Source organism: Belonocnema kinseyi, chromosome 3, assembly GCF_010883055.1.
Source record: "Belonocnema kinseyi isolate 2016_QV_RU_SX_M_011 chromosome 3, B_treatae_v1, whole genome shotgun sequence".
NCBI lineage: Eukaryota > Metazoa > Arthropoda > Insecta > Hymenoptera > Cynipidae > Belonocnema > Belonocnema kinseyi.
In genome coordinates, this window is record NC_046659.1 from 6,237,017 (window position 1) to 6,260,664 (window position 23,648).

Sequence of the window (23,648 nt, forward strand, 5' to 3'; positions counted from 1 at the left end):
CGCAAGCGCAGTAGCACAGGGTGACAAAATTGGCATCACTGTGTAAAGTGTCAGTTCAACGTGTTTCAGCACAAGTGGCGAGATCATACGTTGTTGGATCATGATCTCTGAGATTAAAAATTTCAAAAATGAGTACTGATGAAAAAGATGCTACCGATCGTGAAGAGATCGAGGGAATCGTTAATACCAAAATTCAAGAAATATTCTATGGAAACTCAACATTTGAGAAGTATATGAAGGTAACTGCGTTTATTGTAGGATCAATTGACGTGCATGCTTTGTTTGCTACGAGCGGATCATCGACGCGGGATTTCATACTCGCGGATCGCCCACTTGTGCACGCAAAAAAATTGTAAAACTCGCGCAGAATTTGAAAATAGATAAATTGATTACTTCCTGCAATGCTCTGCAAACGTCACATTTAAATATTTCTTTTATTCATAGAAACTTAAAATTTAAAACAACAATTTTTCAAGTTTTTTGAACCGGGTGATTTGTATTTATACGTCCAGACACAAGGCACGTCCCCTTTCCTTTTACAGCTTCCCTTACCTAAACAAATTATATTTTTGCCTGAATATCGTAGAAAGTTGTTAGAAAAGGTAATACAATGAAGAGGTATAGAAAAGTTGAAAAAACACCCCTTTTTAACAAAAAAAAGTTTCGAACCAGCCGCAGTTTCTATTCAAAATATTTCGTTGATTATTTTGCACCAGATCCACGAAATTCTGGTGAAGTGTTCTTAACTTTTCTATACTTATTTTATTATTTTTCTGCACACTTTTTACGATATATAGGCAAAAAATATATTTGTTCCTCAAATCTGTGAGAAAATATGAATTTTTGACGGCTGGGGTTCCTCTAATTAATGCCCGTGGGATCAGAGACCCCCTTATTCAACAAATTTGAAAAAATTCACAATTGTTTTATCAAATAGAAGTTTTTTTGGAGGTGACCCCACAAATAAGATGAACTTATTTTTTTGAGCCACCCTAACATTAATAGGCTTACAAACTGTCTTACAGTGGGAAAAAGAACCTTTTCGGAACAAAGTCGACTGACAGTAGAGTTCTTAACGGATTTTGATGTTTTTTTAGAAATGACCATAAGTTTTCCAGGTATAACGAGTGATTGGATATTTCTCTCTTACTAAACACATATTCGAATCGAGTTAAAACCTAATTCATAATTAATGGCTAATTTAATGCCCTTTTATGAAATTTAATGCTTCACTATTTTTTCAAAAATCCAGGGGTTACGCTAGCTTCACGTTAAGCTAGCGGAACCCCATTTGAAACAAAAATGTTGAATCGAGTTCTGTCATCACATAATTAAGGGCTCATTGCTAAAAAAAAAAACATTTTTCAAAAGTTACCCCTAATACTGAAAAACCACCCTTAATATAAATTATGCACAAACTGTAAATCTGACCATACAATAATTAAGAGCTCATTTAATGCTCCTTTTATATTTAAAAGAAACCGGGGGTTACGCAAGCTTAACGTTAAGTTGACGGAACCCTATGTGAAATAAAACTTTGAATCGAGTTCTGTCATATAACATAAATAAGGGCTTATTTAATGCTCTCCAAAACCACAAAAAAATATTTTCCAAAAGCCACCCCTAATACTGAAAAACCACCCTTAATATAAATTATGCACAAATTGTAAATCTGGCCATACTATAATTAAGGGCCTTAGCGTTCAGCCAGCATAATCCCTATTTTATTTCAAAAGCAGACCATTAAAATTGTTTAAAAGGCATCAAATTAGCTTTTAAGGAGCCCTCAAATATTATATGGGTAGATTTACAATTTGTGCATAATTTATATTAATCCCTTAAATATGGTATGATCAGATTTACAATTTTTGAATAATTTATATTAAGGGTGGTTTTTCAGTATTAGAGGTGGCTTTTGGAAAACAATTTTTTGTTGTTTTGGAGAGCATTAAATGAGCCCTTAATTACATGATAGGGGATAACTCGATTCAACGTTTATTCCACACGGGATTCCGTCAGCTTAACGTTAAGCTAGCGTAACCCCCGGTTTGTTGAAAAAATAGTGGAGTATTAAATTTGGCAATTGGGCATTCCGTTAGAATTAAATGTGCCCATAATTATGGAAAAAGGTTTTTACTCGATGCGAAAATGTGGTTACGTCAGCTTAACATACCTACAAAAATTGGTTATTTAACAACAAAGTTTAAAGTTTTTTGTCTTATCTTTTTGGTGATACTATTTCTTTTAAGATTTTAAAAGTAATTTCCAGTAGGTTAGAATAAGAAAAAAATGTTCAATCATATAATAAGGAAACCATTAAACAAAAGTTATTTTTGACTGCTTTGCGATGATTAGATATTTTAAATTCATAAATTTTGCATTAGTTAAAAATAGCTACTATTAATCAACTTGAAAGGTTTTGCCAAAGGCTCCGTGCCTATTCGTGAAAAAATGGTCAAAATGTATAGTCAGAATTAAATATTCGCAATCACTCATTATACCTGTGAAACTTACGATCATTGATAAAAAAATCACATCATAATCTGTTAATAACACAGCCACACAACAAAAAAAAGTGTTCGGATCTGATAACAAGACACATGTATTCCTATGGATTTTGGGGCGCTGAATTCAAATTCGGTACCAAAAATCACCCATCACGTCATGGTTGAGCCATAACCTCAAAAAATTACGAAAAATCATGCACTGAGGCAAATAAATTTCAAAATAAGGCCAGTGATGCAAATTTTCACTTCAAAAATATGTCGACAACTGTGAAGGATCAACCCTTGCCTGATATCAACTTATTTAACATAACTTTACTCAACAGAACCTGAGCTCACCTAACCTGAATTAACAGAAATTTATTGATCTACGCGTAAAGCTCTGGAAGCATATTTTCCCAGTAGCAAATGTGTGCTACATCGAATGGGTCAACTCTAGCCTAATCTAGAAATAAATCTAACCTAGCCTAACCTAACCTAACCTCACGAAACACAATTAAACTGGATTGTGTTGTCCCGTTGTGTTTGCGATACCGTTTCATTCAGCTTCGGCTTAACCTATATAGAGGTTTAACCTAGCCTAACCTAACAAAACCTGACCTAACCTAACCTAACTGATTACGCTGGCAACCCTTTTCTTGCGTACTTTCACATTTTGACATTAATAGGTGATATCAGCGAAGAACAACGGGAACGTTTTCATCAAGACATAAAAGTGATGGAACAACGATGTCAGGGTAGATGGGGCGAGGTCATGATGGCTGATTTTTGCTGAATGTTGAAAAGGGAAACGAATGTAGGTCTTAAACGTAAGCGTAACCATTTCCATCGTTCCTTCGAAGAAAAAAGGACACGTTATAGCAGGCAGAAAATAGATTGAAGTAGGTCTATAAATCAATTTAATTACGATAAATAGCAAGATAAAATGTAAACACGAAAGATAGTATAAATATATCCCTTAAGTCTAAGAAAAGCAGAGACAACAAATTTTTGAATAAAACTCTTATTCAGTTGCATGTTTAAGTTACAGTTCTACATTTTAATTGATACAAACATTGTCAGGTTAATTGAAATGGGGTCAATTCTACTTGTAGTTCTAAGTTTCTTCAAATGAGTAATGTGCGTCTAAATTTTTAACCACCTGTAGTACAATGAAATGAATTTTATTGTGTTATAACGGGAACACTCAAGTTAAGTTGTGTTGCGTTAAGCAAAATTTCGTTAGGTTCTGTTAAGTTGGATTCATTTGCAGGTTAAGATCAAGCTAACCTATTAAATATAGCACACATTTAAGACTGAGAACCGTACACTTACATAGCTACACGTGTGGTTGAATTTAATTCGGCTAGGTTAGGTCAGGTTTTGTTTGGTTAGGATAGGTTAAACCTCTATGTAGGTTAAGCCGAAGCTGAATGAAACGGTACCGCAAACAAAACGGGACAACACAATGAGTTTAATTGTGTTACGTGAAGTTAGGTTAGGTCAGGTTTTTTTAGGTTAAGATAGGTTTGACATTTTGCAGGTCAAGCCCAAGCTGATTCTAACGGTACCGCAAACACAACGGGACAACACAATCAGTTTTATTGTGTTTCGTGAGTTTAGGTTAGGCTAGGTTAGATTTATTTCTAGGTTAGGCTCGAGTTGACCCAATTGATGTAGCACACATTTGCTACTGGGAAAATATGCTTCCAGAGCTTTACGTGTAGTTCAATAAATGTCGACATGTTTTTGAAGTGAAAATTTGCATCACTGGCATTATTTTGAAATTTATTTGCTTCAGTGCATGATTTTTCGTCATTTTTTGAGGTTATGGCTCAACCATGACATGATAAGTGATTTTTGATACCGAATTTGAATTCAGCGCCCCAAAATCCATAGGAATACGTGTGTCTTGTTACCAGATCCGCACACTTTGTTTTGTGTGGCTGTGTAATTGTACTGTCGGTTGAATTTTGTCCAAAAAGGACGTGCTTGAAGTTCTGATTCTTGGTAAAATAAAACTTGGAAAAATGTTTTGTTCATTTGAACGTTCTGAACTTAAGGTTCACCAAAAAATTCTCACACAAGTGTCCGGACTTATAAAGCTGTATGAAAATAAAAAATAAATCAAACATTCCTTTTCCAAACATCAGTTGAAGTTTTAGTTTTTGAGTTGTAAAATGTTTAGACTGGGCCAATCAGGAGCGCGGTATAAACAGGCGTGCATACGTGAGCGGGAGTCCAACGCAGTGTTATTAAAGAGAGCGCCGAAGTGGCGTTAGATCGGGTGAACAGCGGTAACGAAACTATGTTGGATTCCCGCTCACGCACACACAACTAATTATACCGCGTTCCGAATTGGTCCAGCTTAAATATTTTATAACTCAAAAACTAAAACTTCAACTGATTTTCGGAAAAGGAATTTTCGATTTTTTAAAATTTGTATACAGCCATATAAGTCCGGACACTCTGTATGATTCGTTGGATAAAGAAACAGGATTTTTGACGTTTTTATAATTTCAAATATCGACATTCAAGCTTGTCACTTTCAACATTTCAGGCGTGCATATAGAAAGGGTGGTTTTTATGGGGACTACCGAAAATTCTCATCTGGTATATAATTCGTGGGATAAAAAAAAAGGTTTTTGATGTTTTTATATTTCCAAATATCGACAATCAAACTTGTCACTTTCAACATTCTAGTGGAGCATATAGCAATGGTGATTTTTAGGGGTTCTGGCGACCATTCTCGCCCATTATATAATTCGTGGGATGAAAAACGAATATTTTTGTCGTTTTTATAATTTCAAATATCGACAATAAAACTTTTCATTTTTAATATTCCACAGGTGCGGATTATTAAGTGTGGTTTTTAGATGTGCTGCTGAAAATTCTAATCTGGTCTATAATTTGTGGGATAAAAGAAGATTTTTGACGTTTTTGTATTTTTAAATAACGAAAATAAAACTTGACAACTTTTTAAAAATAAAAATAATTTAATTTTTAATTTAGGAAGTGTTCAGTTTATTAAAAAATGTAATCTTTCAATTATTAATATTTCTGGTTTAAAAAATCTTAAAATGATTTGCAGCTCATTTTTTATTACTTCAAAGGGAACAGTTTTTAGCTTTAAAGTTCGATTTTTTTAATTCCATTGACCGTGAAAAATGTTTGCGAACCGGAAAATGACCGAAAATTTTTGTATGTCATTGAAACGTCCACCCAGAATAAGTTGTTGGCTTGTCATTCTCTGGGTTTGACAAGTTAACTTTCTGTAGTAAGAATATAGTGCGTTCTAACACCAGCCACTGCGGAACGGGTGTTTCCGACTTTTAATATGAGACGAATATGCGGTCCAGATGTTTTCGCGTAGAAGTAAACTTCTCCCACCAGAAGTTCTTGATACAATCTGGTCCTGCAGCGAAAAAGTTCTTTGTACCCCTAAGTTCTTTTTTCACATCTTCGGCAGGGATTGATGGAAATCACCCCTCAGATGTTATAAGGTTGTCGCAAAACTCCTTGAAGCGGATGATATCAGTATCTTCTTTCAACTCCAGTATTTTCGGGATCTTGTATACCTCTCTCCAAAAAGTATCTGCCTCTTTGTGCTTTGTTGGATTTTTGACAAAAACAGGGTGATCTCTGAAGGCGCGCGATGGGTCAGCAAGAAACTGTTGGTTCTCTCTGATCCATCATTTCATCTCCTATATTCTGCTGCTTGCGTCAGATAACACCTGTATTTTGTCAACAAAGTGCAACTTTATTGTCAGCAGTTTTTAATATATCAGTGTGTGAGAATAGATCCTCTTGTGGGCAAACTTTCGAATCCTTTCCGTGAACGGTCTGACAGATGTTATGTAGTGAATCATACATTGAACACGCGACGCATTCTGTCTTGTCCACACAATCTTCTTGCTGAGTTTATGCAAGCGTCATTAGTTATTGAGATCCATCGTCGGTTTTAGCCTTCGACTTGAATCAGCCAAAGCTCTCACAGCACCATAAACTTGATAATTGACGTTCCAGAGGTTGGACAACTCCGATATATCTTCACGAAGGGATGCATACATTTCAGTCAGATCTTGGAGCTTAGCAGGAGCCTGTATGTTAATGTTGTTCCTTGTCCTGAAATCGCTATCGTTTCTCAGAAGGTTCCAGCTCTCCACGGTTGGTCTTAATCAGTGGTCGGCAAACTTTTTGCTTAATTTTCAGATATGGTCAGGCTCCACCCGCCTTCATTTTTTCTACTACTTTTCGGTCTATTCATGTACCTTAGTGTGAGTGAGCTTACTCCAGCAAGGGCCTTTTGTCCACAGGCATGTCAAATGAAGGAAATTTTAAAACTTTTAATTTTTCAACTAGCGATTTGAAAATAGCATTATCAGCATCTACGAATTTTTCCGATTCCAATGATATATTACTTTCCTAGAAAAGTTAAAAATTTGAAGGACATTGTCAAGAAACATCAGCTTTACAGCCAATGTAATACTAAATACTTCTCAAATTTTCAACCTTTATCGACAAATTACATGTCTTTGGAATCGGAACAATACGTAGATTTCAAATATATTACTTTTAAGTCACTGATTGCAAAATTACGAATTTTTTAATCTCACATTTTTTTCCATTTTATAACAAAGGACCCCTGAGGAAAGGGGTGGTCTGGCCAAGCTCGCAGGTAGTGCCCTAAAGTAGGTCATAGGGCAGCCAGGGCAGAGTACCCTGCCCTGGGCAAGAGCGTACCGACCACTGGTCTTCATGTCGCTTTCTTCGTCTGCAGCTTGTTCAAACAGTGGTTGGGGGAGCGCTCCGCGTCCATATCCATTTTCAAGAGGTAGGCATGTCAATTTCGCAGTGACTGATGCGAAACTTGCTGAAGCTCTGGGTATTTCTGGCATCACAGAGTGTGCTCACGCGCTATGAAACCTCCGTGAGAAGGGTTAATGCTTGCATTGTAGCAGTCTCGCAAGTCATCCTTGAATGGATTCGTACACTCAATTTATGCGTTTCGCCGTTTCGTCGTCGTGTGTCCATCTAAATTATTTTCAGCACCCCGAATTCTATGGTGATAACCACTGTTTCCCACCCATTATCGGGGGCTCTGCACACTCGATCGTTTGGAACCGCATTCATAATTTTTTGGTGGTTTGGTTGTGTCATTGCTGTTCCCACGAGGAGAACTCCTCCCGAAAATGGGCAACTTATCTGTCCCTAAGAACTACAGGCCAATAAATTGTCTGGAGACCCCGTATAAAATCTTCACATCTATCATTAATGATAGGATTGCTCGAAAAATTGGAACTGTGTGGCGTGAGATGTACGAACAACGTAGTTCAATGAAAGGTGTAACAGGATGTCGAGTGAACCTGCTTATTCATAGGTGTGTTGACAAGAGGATGCACTGCATCTTCCATATAAATTGGAAGCATCAGTCGATGTATTAGCTAACGTTTGATTTTTTCAAAAAACTCTAATTTAAGGCTGATATGGAGGGTTTCATTTTGGCATGTCAAGATGGCTTAATTTCCTGTTTAGCGTACCGTCGCCACATGTTGAGCCGAGACATTCCCAATGATAGCTGCAGAGCGTGTCATGCACACCCCGTGTAGCTAGGATACAAACTATCTAGTTGCGGCACTGAGAGTGCTTTATTACCATCTCTGTTACTATTACGGCATTTTACTTTACGGCCGTATTTATTTATTACGACCGTATACGGCTTGATTTACGGCCTTGATACTGTTACCCAAAATTTTCCTAGCGTTAGAAGTGCCGCACATACTGGAACTTCATACTTTCGACAATTGTTTCTGTCGCGAACTCGATACCTGAATTGGTTCTCCTTGACTTCGAGAAACAAGCCATGCTGCTCGAAATTGGTTCAACTTTAAACAGTCGTGTTTGGAGTACATTTAGCATACTTCATCTGTTTTTCAAATTCGATGGGCACCTTTAATAATTCAAAATGGCGGACTAAATATCGCGTCGAGTGTCTGGAAAAACATAACCAAAAATTGTATTTCTTGTAAAAAGTTATGAAAGTTTTTATTTAAAATACTTCCTCTGGACCTACATTATATGCTTTCATATGTATTTTTATAAGATATATGACACTTTGCCAAATTCAAAACGGCGGCTGCATATCAACGATCCAGTTTTAAGTAACTCAAAATATACTAATCAGCATGAAAATGGATTACTCGCGGGTTTTGGAGGTCGCTGATTACGAATGTGTAATAAGAATACAATAATGCAAAATAGCAGATCCAATATGGCGGTCGTACGTCAAGCAATCTAGTATTCAGTAACTCAAATTGATCAAATAAGTTTGAAAATTCTTACTAGAGATTTTTCGAGTGCCATGCGGCTACGCACGGTAAATGTGCTTCTGATGATATTGGGGCCTTAATTAAAAGAGAAGCCGCTCGAAATAGTCTCCTATGTAAGCCGCCTGTAGCCATTCTAAATTCTAGAAAAATTGTTGAATGTACGTCAATGCTCCTAGTTGCTCCAAACTTGTATATTTCGTATAGATAAAATGAATGTTGATGATTTACTAGCCAACAAATGAAACGAATTCCACACGTAAATGTTTGCGAAAACCAAGTTTGAGGTTAAAAAACAGGTAATTATGGGCTTATGAGATTATAGAGTTCGGAGTTGGTGCATTGAGAATTCAAATATTTTCCTTATTTTCTCATTATAGATGGTGTATTAGGTCCGCGATTTTTGCTTTTGGTATTCTCATTACAAATTCGTTATCAGCGACCCCGAAAACCCATGAAAAATAATTTTCAAGACGTTTTGAGGATTTTGAGTTACTGAAAGCTAGATTGTTTGGCGGTCATCCACCATTTTCTATTTTGGTATTTTAATTACAAATTCCTAATCAGTGACCTTGAATACCCGCGAGTAATAATTTTCAAGCCGATTTCAGCAATTCGAGTTACTGAAAGCTGAATTGTTTGGTGTTCATCTGTCATATTGAATCGCCACTTGGCATTTTAGTATTCTCGTTACAGATTCGTAATCAGCGATCTCCAAAACTCCCGTGTAATTCATTTTCTAGCCGGCTAAAATAATCTGAGTTATATAACACTGGATCGTTAACATAAAGCTGCCATGTTAAATTTGCCATTTTGCATTTGGCAAAGTGTCATAGCTTCTCAAAGTATCTATGCAAACGTAGAATTTAGACTCGAAAGGAATATTTGAAATCAAAATTTTCAAAACTTTTTAAAAATAAATAAAACGTTTGTTTCTGTTATTCCTGAATCTCGGCGCGATATTTAGTCCTCCATTTTCAGTTGTCTAAGGTGCCCGTCGTTTTTGAAAACTAGATTAAATTTGCTAGATTTTAAGCCCTAACACAACTGTTAAAAGTTAAATTGATTTTGGTTAGTGTACTCTCGGAGGTGCGAAGCTAGCACTGGTTCGTAACCTCGAAGTTAAAACCGCGTGCCAAACACATGCCAAGGCACTTGCGATATGGATGCAGAGGGTCATATTCTTTGGGTCACGCTGTGTCATATGTGTGGTTTATCGCGGTTTTACTAAGTGCCAATGTCATTTTCATAGGTGGCAGTTGCTCCCATTGGGACCTGGGGGTTATCCCCTTTCCCACTTTCTCTAAGCAACAATAAGCAGCCAAGACGACTTCCATCTACCCCACAAGATGCTTATGTAATACTTGAATGACCCCAAACAAAATATGGAGTTCAAAATCTAGAATATTGAATAAAGAGCAATAAGAAACCTTTATATGATCTAGTGTACTTTCTTTAATCGGCAATAGTCCTTAACACGAGGGGAAAATCGGCTCGCTCCCGTGTGGAATCAAGTAATTTTTATTAGTAATGGGTTAAATGTTTCAATAAAATGATTTATAGACTGACAAGCCTGCCATATAGACAGTCATCATAACATAACATTTTTTTATTTGATTTTGTTAAAAGTTAAAGGTTACCGAGAAAAAAGATTCTGAACATTTTCCGAAAAGACTTCGGCCAAAACTAACCTCTCTGACAATTCCGCCCACACAACAGGGCCGCTGACGTTATCTTGGATTGCTCAATCACAGAAAAGTTTCTGATGTGCATTAATTTTAGTTATTAATTCTGTACATTGTATAACTTTTATTTAAGCGCCTTTCTAGCTCTAAAATTTAAACTTTAATCTGATTCTTTTTTGTCATACATTTTCAGAATTGCCAAAAAAAAAATTATTTTCGGAAAAAAGTTTTGTAATTCTGAAAATGTATGACCATACAAACGTTCATTAGTGCCTTTTATTTGCTGTTCCACATTTTCAACTGGAGAATTTAATTTCGTGTTGACGTGAGTAATGTAGAACTCGGGTAGGTAAGTGTAAAATGGCTTTAAGACTCAGTTAAAAGCTTTATTTCCTTAAGGTTTAGAATATGGTGTGAAACAACTTTCGTGTTTTCGTCGAGACACTAAACACTGACACAAATTGTACTAACGCATCTCAACTGTGCGGTGCGCTGTCATGAATAAACTTTTCAAATCATTCCAGAGTCCCATTCCGTTTATCCTATTACACACATTAAATAGCTCCTCTATGCGTATGGGAAAATTAACCAACATTTTACTTTTGAGGCTGGAAAAAAAAACATGTAGACATCAAACGGTGCTTTCACGCTCGGTCAAGTGCACATGTGCCGTTCTCTTGAAGAACGGGTCAAGTCGAACAATGTTTTAAAATAATTGCATTTTTAAGAATGTACAGTATTTGATGAGTGGTTATTTTTATTTTAGTGTACTTTATTATGTTTCACTTAAGAGTTATAGTACCCAATAATTAATTGCGACCAGTCGGAAATAAATGAATTTTAAATATTAATATTTATCAGCGTACTAATAACTTAATACTTAAGCCGCTTTAACGGAAAAAAGTCTTTAACTGGAAAAGTCTTTAAAAAATGCGTAACGTAGGAGATAGTGATAGGATTGCAATAATTTTAGCTTAAATTGATTATACATTATTACAATTACATTTATTGTGCAAAGTGTAGTAGTAGTCAAAAGTAGTCACAAATTGTAGATTCAAAGAAGGAAAATATTAATTAAAATGTAAAATACATTTGTTTTTCAACAGTTAAATCTAAAGATTTTACACCTTTCTGTAGCCTCTGACAAACACTCCTCCGTTTTCTCATATTTTTTAGTAATATCTAATTCTTAACTATACTGCATAGATTATTCTAAAACTAAACTAATTGTTGACTTTTGTCAGAAAAGACTTATTAAGAAAAAAATATGTATATGTAAGCGGTTGTAAGGAATGGAAGTCATATAAACCTTTCGAGGACACATTATGAATAAAGAACTAAAGATAAACGCAGTTTATTGAAATATTCGCAAGAACCGTGAATCGAACGCACGCACCGCACGCATATAAGTCGCATGCCTAATCGATTACAATAATTTACATTCAAAATTTTTCCTTTGCATCTTTGCAAGCTAAATAGTATAATTTTCTCCATTTCTTTTAATCATTTTTATTTTAAATTCCGACTCAAATATTTGCTTTGATTCTTTATTCAATAATTACTTGTATAAAATGAATAATATATTTTTTTAATAATTCCTTACATATTATTTTATATATCGGCCTATTAATTTATATTAATATTTAGTTTAATAAAAATAAATAATATCACCATAATTATCATATTAAATTTATAGAAAACTGTAATTTCCAGCAAATTGACTACCATACATTACAGATATGTATAGTTCTTAAAAGTTTAAAATTTTGTTTGACTACAATAGTTCATAAAAACTAGAACTTTAAAGATACATTATTTCACAATTCAATTTGTTAGCAGTGCTTGTGAAAATTCTGGCACATTTTCTTTAGATTTTCGTACATATTGTTAATTATTTAATTTATACTTATAAATGAGACGACTGAAAAATCCCGAAAAATAAAATCCCCGAATAATAAAATCACTGACAGAAAATTTCCGAAATATGAATGTTCCGAATTAAAGCAATTAAAAAATGTATTTTTTTTCAAAGTAATTCTTATTCATTTCTTCACGAGAAGCTCAGCTTGTTCAAGCTGAGATTTTGCACACCCATACCATTGAATTTAATGATTTCAGGTTGGATTGAGTGTCATCAAAGATGGAATCAAAGCTTCAAATAGTCTTCCATGTAATGATAACTTTAAATATTTTACATGCTTTCCGAGCTTCAACAGTGCAAGAAGTTATCAAACCAAACGGATTTTAAAAGTAATACAAAGTATCATTGAATCAACAGCCACAGCTGATGATATAAGTCGACGCGGGACTGAAGAGAAGTTTGAACTTTTAGTGGAAGCAAATGATATCTTTTTGGACAGAGCGGTAAGAGATCACTTTCTGTCGTAATATTCTTTTAACGTGCAGAGCGGTAAACGTATTTAATGTAAAGTAGAAACTTTGAGTCAAATTTCCATTCCGCTGAAAGCTCCAATCTCGAAATTACTCGAATACTTTTTGAGACATTCATAAATCACAATATAAATTTGTATCAATACTGAAAGTCATTTTTCATCAACTAGGAAAAAAAACCAGAAATAAATTGGAAATTTTTTTCGATTTGAGTCGTGACCTCAAGTGACTTAAAGTGAACGAATTGATAGAAAGAATAAAGCCAACGTCTTTTATTGATTTAGATTCTAAACTGAATCTGACATGCATTAAATAGTGTGATTACTTGAAAAGCGTTTGTCTATTTGTGTAGTGTTTACATGTTTTCAGAATGAACCTTAATATTTCATTCGCAGGTCTCACTATTTGTTCTGTGTGTATCTTGAATGTATCTGATGAATCAAAACATGATTTTGAGGAAAAGTGGAATTTTAAGTTTTTAAAATTTTATTTTTCATAGCTATAACTATGAATATTGGTAATGTAGCGCTGCCTAATGAACTTAGCCTGTGTTTTTGGAATACGAAAGAATATAAAGAAGGAAATTCTGATCAGAAAACTTCTTCCAAAAGTATCGCGTCGTCAGCTTAAACACAACCGCCACTGGAATGCACTGTTTCGTGGCCAAAAGTCGGCAAACTCATTAAAATGTACCAAAATTAATTTTATTTATGGCTATATGTGGTGTGTTGGGTCGCTGATTTCATAGCGGCAGTCAAAAATTCAAAAACAAAAATGGCTACTCGAAAATAGCGAACGAGTATTTAAAACAGTTAGATTTACTCGAAACGTGTCATCTGGGGCTTTCCGAGGGCGCTGTTAACGAATATGAAGTCAAAATTTCAACAAAAAATGGCAAATTCAACATGCATTGATGAAAAGTACGTAATTCTTGATATCTACGGCTATATAAACCACAATCTTAGGCTACAGAAATAGTTATTAATTGTATTTTAAATTGCATTTATAAATAAACTAGCAGACCCGGCCATGCGTTGCTGTGGCTCAGTTATAATACGTTGAATTTATATTATGTAGGGTCTTAGTACCCTCGACCGAACTTTATGCTTAGCGAAAGACTAGCGACTTTCGTTCTGGTATACAGGACGTTAATGGCGGAGCGAGCGAGCTAGAGTAGAGAGTTGCCTCTCGAGACGGGGATAGAGATGAGCGACAGTCGGTTGGTAACCATCATGGGCGCAACTTCATAGGTACGAGCAATGTATTTATTAAATTAATAAAGTTGTTAGTTTCTTATAACTAAAGTATTTTTACTGCCACGGCCACTAATATGCGGAGTAGGCTGCTCATAACCAATAATTTATAATTCAAATACTGGAACCTACAAATTGGTGATCCCGACGTGATTACGTTCGGTCGCACGTGGCCTGTAAATTGTTAAAATTTTCACTGATGGATTTTCACCGACTCCGTTATTTGGATAACTAATATGGAATATTTATTTATTTACAACCAAGCTGGATGCCAAGCTTTTATGACAATGGATGGAAGCAAGGATTATTAACATAATTTTGGATTTGAAAATTCTATTTTTTCTTGGAGGAACGAGATCATTTGTAGGTACAACCTTGTATTTTTATTTTTAGTGCGCGTCTCTGTGAAATGTAACTCGCGTAATAAGTTTTAATCTAATTATTACTACGATTTTACCAAATGTGTAATTAATTCATTTGAAATTCTTGTGAATTTGTACAAATTATCAAGTTAAAATCTTTGCGATAATGTGTAATTTAACATATTCGGAATTTTCGGGATAAACGATTATTGCTAGCATTTGCTGTCTTGCGTAGCCTAATTCATGAGATATAAATAACGACATACTCTGTGTATGTCGTATGATATAATAACGATATAATTTTTATAAGATTAACGATATAATCTTTGTGAGTGTCAATTTCTAACTTTTTAAGCTGATTTGAATATCAATTATGTCGACTCCTGACCCGAAGGACGCGTTGTTAGATCAAGCGATATCACAAATAGAGGAGCTTAAAGCTCAAATCGCCGGGTTGCAAAACGACCATGTTCAGAATCCTCGAATAGATTCGTATAGAGTTCCTAAACTCCCAGATTTTTTTCGGCAAGATCCTGCTCTATGGTTTACCCATACTGAATCTACCTTCCGTAATGCTAGGATTGCTAATGATGCAACTAAAGTTGACTATATCGTTAGCGTTAGGTTTTGAAATTACAGCGTGTATTAAAGATTTAATTACTGCTACGCCTAAACCACCGGATTATTATGAAAAAGTTAAAGAACGCGTCATTTCAACGTATTCTTCTTCCTCCGAAAGTAGATTGCGGCAATTATTAAAAGGCGAAGTTTTAACTGATGGGAAACCATCATTAATTTTGTGTCTTTTGCGCAATTTAAACGATGGGACTTGTAGGGAAGCTGTAATCAGGTCCATATTTCTAGAACAACTGCCTAGTCAGTCGCGCGCGATTCTAGCTGTCACTAAAATTGATGATTTGCAAGAAGTTGCGGAATTAGCTGACAAAATTGTCGAAGTCTCGAATACTAATCATTCATACGTCGCGGCGGTTTCCATCGGCATCAGCGGTTCGTCAAGTCAATTTAAGTCTGATCTCGATAAATTAGAAACTAAAATCGATCGTTTGGCTTCACAAATTAAGCTCTTGAGCTCGCGTAAAACGCTGGTTGCATAAAAAATATGGCGATAAAGCACATTCATGCAAGAAACCCTGTTCTTGGCCGCGTGGCACAAAACCGGAAAACTAGTTGGAACCCACATTCGGGAGGTGAATGTTCAGGTTCCAAATTATTCAAAGCGTCTCTTGTTCCGTGATAAAAATTCCCCAAAAAATTCTTAATTGGTACCGGTGCAGACATCTCCATTCTGACCTATGGCATAAATTTGAAGAAGCGTTCAACGAGTCTTAAACTTTTATCCGCCAATAATTCGGGTATTGACACTTATGGGGGGGGGGGGGGCTATTCTTTCCATTGATTTTGGACTGCGACGTCCAATTGTCTGGAATTTTTGTATTGCAGCAGTCCCATATCCGATAATAGGGGTGGTCTTGGTCAATCATTATCATTTTCTTGTGGACATTCACGGAAAACGATTAATAGACCCGCTCACTAATTTTAGTTCTTATGGGGAAGTTATTTCTTTTGATCAACCTTCAATCTATACATTCCAGTTGTCTTCGAGATTTTCACAGATCCTTTCCGAATTTAAAGAATTAACCAGACTTACTCAGTATACGCCCGTGAACATAGCAAGGTTTTTCACATTATTGTCACGAATGGACCTCCTGTCGCAGAACGTCCTCGACGCCTCGCTCCCGATAAGCTCAAGGCTGCCAAAGCAGAATTTAAAAGGCTTTGTGAGTTCGGGATATGCAGACCTTCCGATAGTCCATGGGCAAGTCACATACATCTTGCTAACAAAAAGGAAGGGGATTGGAGAGTATGTGGTGACTATCGCCGCCTTAACGCTATTACTACTCCAGATAGGTACCCGGTACCTCATCTACATGAATTTTCCGTTAATTTGTACGGAAAAAACATTTTTTCCTCAATTGATTTAAAGAGAGCCTTTCAGCAGATTCCACTAGCGCCCGAAGATATTCCTAAGACAGCGGTGATCACGCCGTTTGGCTGATTCGAGTATACGCGCATAACGTTTGGCTTGCGAAATGCAGCTCAAACTTTTCAGCGCTATGTAGATAGCAACTTGTCCGATCTTGACTATGTGTTTGTCTACATAGACGATATTCTTATCGCATCCTCATCGCCGGAGGAGCATGAGACTCACCTGCGCGTTGTCTTCGAAAGACTAAAAAAGGCTAGATTGAGAATCAATCCAAATAAATGTACATTTGGCGTATCGGAACTGACCTTCTTAGGACTCTCATTTCAGGGGAAGGATGTAAGCCAACACCTGAAAGTAAAGGCTATCGTCAAGTTTCCGAAACCGAAAACGGTAGTTGACTTACGTAGGTTCTTGGGGATGATAAATGATGTATTTTTGTAATCGATCTGGGTGGAACACCGCGCAGCGTCTCGTTAGAAAACCTAAAACCTGCGTATTTTTTACCTGATATTCTTATTGAAACTAATGTTAATCCTAATCCTACGAATTTAACTAATGTTCATCCTAATACTGCGATTGTAACTGATTATAATTTTACGCATGTTCAGCGACCGCCTCTTAAAACTTATGCTAGAAAACCAAAAAAGGTCACTTTTAGTCCGGAGGCGAAGAATGAATAAACTAAGTATTCGTTATGTATTTTACAAAATACTCATATAGCGTAACTACCATGTTTTATTACAAAATGTTCACTCCGAAATTACTAACTAAGTTTCGCATAATGTTTTGCGTTTTTCTTATTATTAATAATGTTCGTATTAATTGATCATATTACATGTATTTCGTTTCAAATGTCGTTCTCACTGGGGGGGGGGGGGGGGGGGGGGATATGCAAGGTCTTGGTACCCTCGACCGAACTTTATGCTTAGGGAAAGACTAGCGAGTTTCGTTCTGGTATGCAGAACGTTTATGGCGGAGCGAGCGAGCTTGACTAGAGAGTTGCTTCTTGAGACGGGGACAGAGATGAGCGACAGTCGGTTGGTAACCATCATGGGCGCAACTTCATAGGTACAAGCAATGTACTTATTAAATTACTAAAGTTGTTAGTTTGTTATAACTAAAGTCTTTTTACTGCCACGGCCACTAATATGCGGAATAGGCCGCTCATAACCAATAATTTATCATTTAATTACTGGAACCTACAATTATACTAAACCTGGCGCCATCTATTGGCTGCTGACCCGACTTAGATAACGTGAAATGTTGAAGTGTCAGTCAAGAAACTAACTTAAACCGCCATCTGCCAGAAACTTATGGGGTATACAAGTTAAAACATTTCATTTGCAATCAAATAATATTGAGGTAATTAAATGAGATAAAAATCGATTTTATCTTTTAAGTTGGACCAAATTACACACAGTATAACAAGTTTCGGAGTTTAGTGGTGACAAACATCGTGACACGGGATTTATATATATATTTAAAAATTTGTCATAAGGACAACAGCAGGATTTCTCCGGGAGTGGGTGCTAATCTGGAAAATTGCACCCGCTCCCAGCGGAATCGCGGTAAAATTTCAGCCGCAACCACGTCTCATGACCGTAAGATAGGTGGTTACAGTCTGTAAAAGAATCAATACGACGATCCAGCAAAATCCTCGTGCACCCTAAGAACACGGAGCGACCCAATGTCGCCGCCTTCTGCATTTTTCCCGCAAGTGTTTTAGCATATTGTTGACACTCAGGGATGATTTTTAGGCCATTAGCAAGTGAAAGCTTGGCACCTCTAAGAGCGCCGATGATAAGGACGATTAGTTTAACAGAATATTCGGGGTACAATCGTTGTCTCGATACCTCTCTTTCTTTTCATTCTCCTTGGTTATGATGTTTTTGTCAGCTGGTGCCGAAAATTCGATAACGAACGTGGTTCGCTTCTCGAAGTTAAGAAGAACCATGTCAGGCCTCAAGTGAGCAACAGAAACAATTGTCGAGAATATAAAGTTCCAGTATATGCGGCACTTCCCATTCTCGACACTTGACTCGATTTCCCTAGAAGCATTTAGAGGAGCGATATTAAGGTTAATGCCGTAAGAGTGACAGAGATGGTAATAAAGCACTCTTAGTGCCGCATTGTGCCTTTGAATGTAGGTCGTTCCAGCGTGAGTTGGACAACTAGATATTATGTGAGCTAAATGCTCGGGGTGTGCATGGCACGCCCTGCAGCTATCATTGGGAATGTCTTGGCTCAAAATGTGGCGACGGTATGTTAAAGTGGAAGTGACACCGTCTTGCATGCAAAAATGAAACCCTCCGTACCAGACTTCAATCCGGGCGATTTAAGGAAAGCAAATGTTAGCTCAGAAGACATTGACTGATCCTTCACACTTCTGTGGAATATACCGTGTATCCTCTTATTGAGGAGCTGTTCACGAAGATATTCCTTCCCGGCATCTCCAATAACATTTAAAACAATACTTTTTGTCTTCGTTCTCTTCATATCCACACAAGCAGCAATTTTTGAATCAGAAAACTTGTCTTTTAAAACATCAATGAGGTGATTCATTTTTAAAAACACCTTATCATGGGCAGCTATATAACCGGCCAGTTTGAGTCCCGTGTACTACACTTTGATTCCTAGAGAGAACTGCTTTGAAAAAAGTGTAGTCACTTCTAGGTCTTTAAACACAAAGCTTTTTTATTTGCTAAGTGTTTTTTTCCCCGTTAGCATGTCTTTCAATGTCATATCTAAAGAAATAGAAAATAATAAAGTTTAAAATTGTCACGCACAATTTTTATATACACTGTTGATGGCATGCTCTATTAACCTAAAAAAAAGTTGTACTTTTTTGTGTGCTATTTTCGTGTCCAAACAAAGTATGATATCAAGTTGAAATTTTTAAGATTAAATAAAAGATACTAATAAACGTTTTTAGCGTACAAATTTGTATAATTATTTTTAAATGTTTTAAATTTTTGTTTTGTAATGATAAAAATTTCGATGCAGAAAAATGTTCCTTAGTATCCTTGATTTAATCTCCCAAATTTTTAACTTGAAATCTCATTTGATTTGGACATGAACTGGCGAGATAAAAATGTAAAAAGATGTTGAGGTTGATAAAGCATTCCCTTAAAAATTATAGTGGTATTGTTCAGATTAAAAAAATTTTAACATATTTGAGAAAGCGAAATCACTGAATTTCTTCTTACTCGTAAACTCTATTTTATCGACATGTTTATTCCGATACTTACTTTTTTGCCCTAAAACTTGTATTGCAAAGTTTGCAAATTCATTTGAATAGATTAGTAAGGTCTCTCTTTAGAAGTCTGTATTTCGATTACCGCTGCTATCGGAATTAATCAAAACCTCGAGATGCACCTATCACGAAGCCAGAACTCGCTTAGTTCTCTTTTTTGATAGGTCGAGGGTTTACTTCAAGTAAAAAAATGCAGATATTTCCTTATCCGCATTAGGTAATTGCAGCTAATCCCTTTAAATTACGATACAAAATGCGGAACATCTGGCAACATTTTCAAGGATTATAAGGTACGGGCACTTACTGGCACCACGTGGGCCGGTTAACGACTGAAAGAATGAGCACAGATTGACGACGAGGTACGTCGGCGCTCAGGATTTCGGGACCCCTCGGAGGGTTCCGTCTCATCTCAGGTGTGACCAGACAAGCCTTTCGTGCAGGGCTGTGCCAAGGTCTATTTCAGTGCTTCCCAAACTTTTTTTCAATTTCCAAGGAGGGGCAGGGCCGCCACCCTACATTTTTTTCCTAACACTGGAACCTTAGGGGGATACTTGACTGCCAGTCTTGCGGGAGGTTGTATGCTTCATGCGAGAGAATTAGAACCGGTTAAGAAAAATGAAAACGTGTTAAAATGTTAATAAATTAAATTTCAATTAGTTGAATCAATTTCCTAATCTAATTTTAAGCCAATGAAAAGAAAGTCGATTTAAATAAGTAAATATCTTCAATGCCAGTTGACAGTTCTTGTAATTTTTCATGTACTTAAATATATGATTAATTACTCGAAATATTAACCGATTTTCATCAACTTTTTTTTCATTTTCTCGAAATTATATCAGGAAAATAATGCAGATAATTAGAATTTATTTGAGCCAAGTTTGTATAATTTTAGTTATTGAAACAGCCTTAAATCTCATGACAATAAAAGGGTCATCATAGCGGGGCTGGGCCCGAGCTGGGATCCCCCTCGGGGGCTGCCCGGTGACCGTCGGCAGTAGTTTAGGATTGGCTGGTCTATTATTTTATGGTAACAATTCTATTACTAGCTGCGTGAAGTTGGTAGAACCATGTTTGACAATCAAAATTTCTTTTAAGGCAAAATTAAAGGTTTATTTAGGGATAATTGATTACCACAACGCAAAAGAACTGGTATTTTTAGACCCCAAGCGTGCAATAAATTTTATTTTCTATTGTATTTTATTTTGTGTATATGTGTGTGTGTGTGTGTAAGCAGCCTTTATAAGCACTTATCGGGGTTTTCGAATTCTAGGTGACTTAGTCAATAGCATACAATATCAATTTAACATTTTTATTGATTGTGCAAACACAGGCGGAATGGGTTTCTCTGGGCCTAGCAAGAATGCAATGCTTCGGGCGAAATTATGCGAGTTTACTAAAACTCATTGGAAATTCTGGATGACTTTCTTTATACTTATCGTACATTCCCCTCAGATCGAATAAAAGGAGACGTTTCTGCATCAAACAGCCGCCTTCATCTGTCTTCACAGAAACATCTTTCTACCCGGGCATGACTTTACTGTTCGCATTATCAGTATAAAAGTCTTTTATTTTGTCCACAGTAGAATTCGGTAAGGGTAAAAAAAACTTTTTGAAATTGTAAGATCTGCTTTTTTTGCAATCCGCTTATTCCAGCTGAATATTTTGCGATTTTATTAACGCTCCATGCTTCTGGAACTATTGTTAAAATACTAAAATTCTAAGAATCATTAATCTGTAAGGTAGAAAATTTATTTTAGTCCACTTAACATGTCTCCTAATTCAACTTCTCTTTGTGAACGAACTATTGCGGTATTATTAACTTTAGATGGTGATGAAAAATTAGAGTTGAAAGATTCATTTTGATCCATATCAACATCATTTTGATTAACATCCGTTAAATTACGAGATGTTTGAGAATCTGCGTCAACACTATCAGATTTGGCCCTTCTGCAGTGGGCACAACTTTTAGCATTATCGGGAAGATTCGGAAATGATGTAAAGATTTGGATACACCAAATCAAACCATTCTTCACTTTATATACTGCCTTTATCTTCATCAACGATTTACCGTCTTATTTATCTCCTAGTCATATGTTCGTCGTTGTTTCCAAAACACTTAAAACGGTTTCATAATCGTTAATAATGTAGTTTTCACGCTGAAAAAAGCCTTTTCAATTGTATGAGGCTTTCTCTTTTTACTCATCTTCAATAATTGTTTGGAGTCTTACTTTTTTTTAAACTTTAATAACGTATAAACTATTTTAAATATGTCACAAAAAAATTTGCACGTATTGACTCGAAAATTGGAATGGTTGTTGTTTCGCTTACAAATCGTTTTAAACTAAGGTATTATTTTTAAAATATTTTCTACTCAAAAATAATAAGTTTTTTTTTAACTATTTATATTTATTTTTATTATGTATTAGCTTATTATAATTATTAATAGATACTCTGAAAAAGGCACGCAGTGATGCCGAAACATCGTCGAAGTTTTAATTTTTGTTCTAGAAATAAATGGAGTTGAATTGATAGCTCTAAGTTGTTTTTATTTTTCCGTGACCGCAAGCCAGAAAAATAATTTTTCTACAATTCAAGATTCGGAAATTTTCGTTTGAGATTCTTAGATATTAATCTAAAATCGTTGCTTCTGTGTTTGATGAGTGATTATTTTTATTTTAGCGTACTTTATTATGTTCCTCTTAAAAGTTATAGTATCTAATAATTAATTGCGACCAGTCGGAAAAACTTAAACATTAAATATTAATATTTACCAGCATATTAGTAAATTAATACTTAAGCCTTTTTAACGGAAAAGAATTGAAAAAGTCTTCACAAAGATGCGTAACGTAGGATAAGGTGATAGTATTACAATAATTTTATTTTTAACTGATTATACATTGTTATAATTACATTTATTGTGCAGGAAATAAATAATAACTGCAGGAATACGCTGGACGCTGTAACTACTATCAGCTATTTCGCTGTATTGTATGAAATAGAATTACTTTTTCTAAAAAATGCAACTTTTTTAGTTTTGCACATACATTATTTATAACAAGGAAAAATGTTAAATGTCTCAAATATTTTGGAGTTGAATAAGTTTAATAAACTATTTGTATGATAATATGAGGTACGAAATGTATTTTTTCTGGACTCGTCTTAAAATGTTATATAAGCTTGTTATTAAAAAATATGATCTTGGATTTTTAATTTCTTACGCTTTTAATATTGCAAAACAAAAAACAAGGAAGGTGAATGTGCGCTTTATTATATATATATAATTAAAAATTTGTCATAAGGACAACCGCAGGATTTCGCCGGGAGCGGGTGCTAATCTGAAAAATTGCACCCGCTTCCAGCGAAATCGTGGTAAAATTTCAGCCATAACCACGTCTCACAACCGTGAGATAGGTGGTTACCACAGTCTGTAAAGTAATCAATAAGACGATCCAGCAAAAGCCTCGTGGACCCTAAGAACACGGAGCGACCCAAGGACAACCTCCTTCTGCATTTTTCCCGCAAGTGTTCTAGCATATTGTTGACGCGCAGGGATGCTTTTTAGGCTATTAGCAAGTGAAAGCTTGGCACCTCCAAGAGCGCCGATGATAAGGACGATCAGTTTAACAGAATATTCCGGGTACAATGGTTGCAACTCCCTTATAAGGTATCGATACCTCTCTTTCTTTTCATTCTCCTTGGCTATGATGTTTTTGTCAGCTGGTGCCGAAAATTCGATAACGAGCATGGTTCACTTCTCGAAGTCAAGAAGAACAATGTCAGGCCTTGAGTGAGCAACAGAAACAATTGTCGACAATATAAAGTTCCAGTATATACGGCACTTCCCATTCTCGACAATTGACTCAATTTCCCTAGGAGCATTTAGAGGA

The 23,648-nt window shown here is 35.8% G+C and overlaps 1 protein-coding gene across 4 annotated transcripts in view; it reads left to right on the top strand.

Moving 5' to 3' along the window:
* Positions 1 to 54: 54 nt before the first annotated feature.
* LOC117168731 (exosome component 10) overlaps positions 55 to 23,648 on the top strand; it is a 146,513-nt gene continuing 122,919 nt past the window's right edge. For all 4 annotated transcript variants that reach the window (XM_033354460.1, XM_033354461.1, XM_033354464.1 and 1 more), the window contains exons 1-2: positions 55 to 239; positions 12,613 to 12,858. In XM_033354460.1, the coding sequence (XP_033210351.1) occupies positions 129 to 239; positions 12,613 to 12,858 (357 nt within the window). In that variant the 5' untranslated portion in view covers positions 55 to 128. The remainder of the gene's footprint in view (positions 240 to 12,612; positions 12,859 to 23,648) is intronic.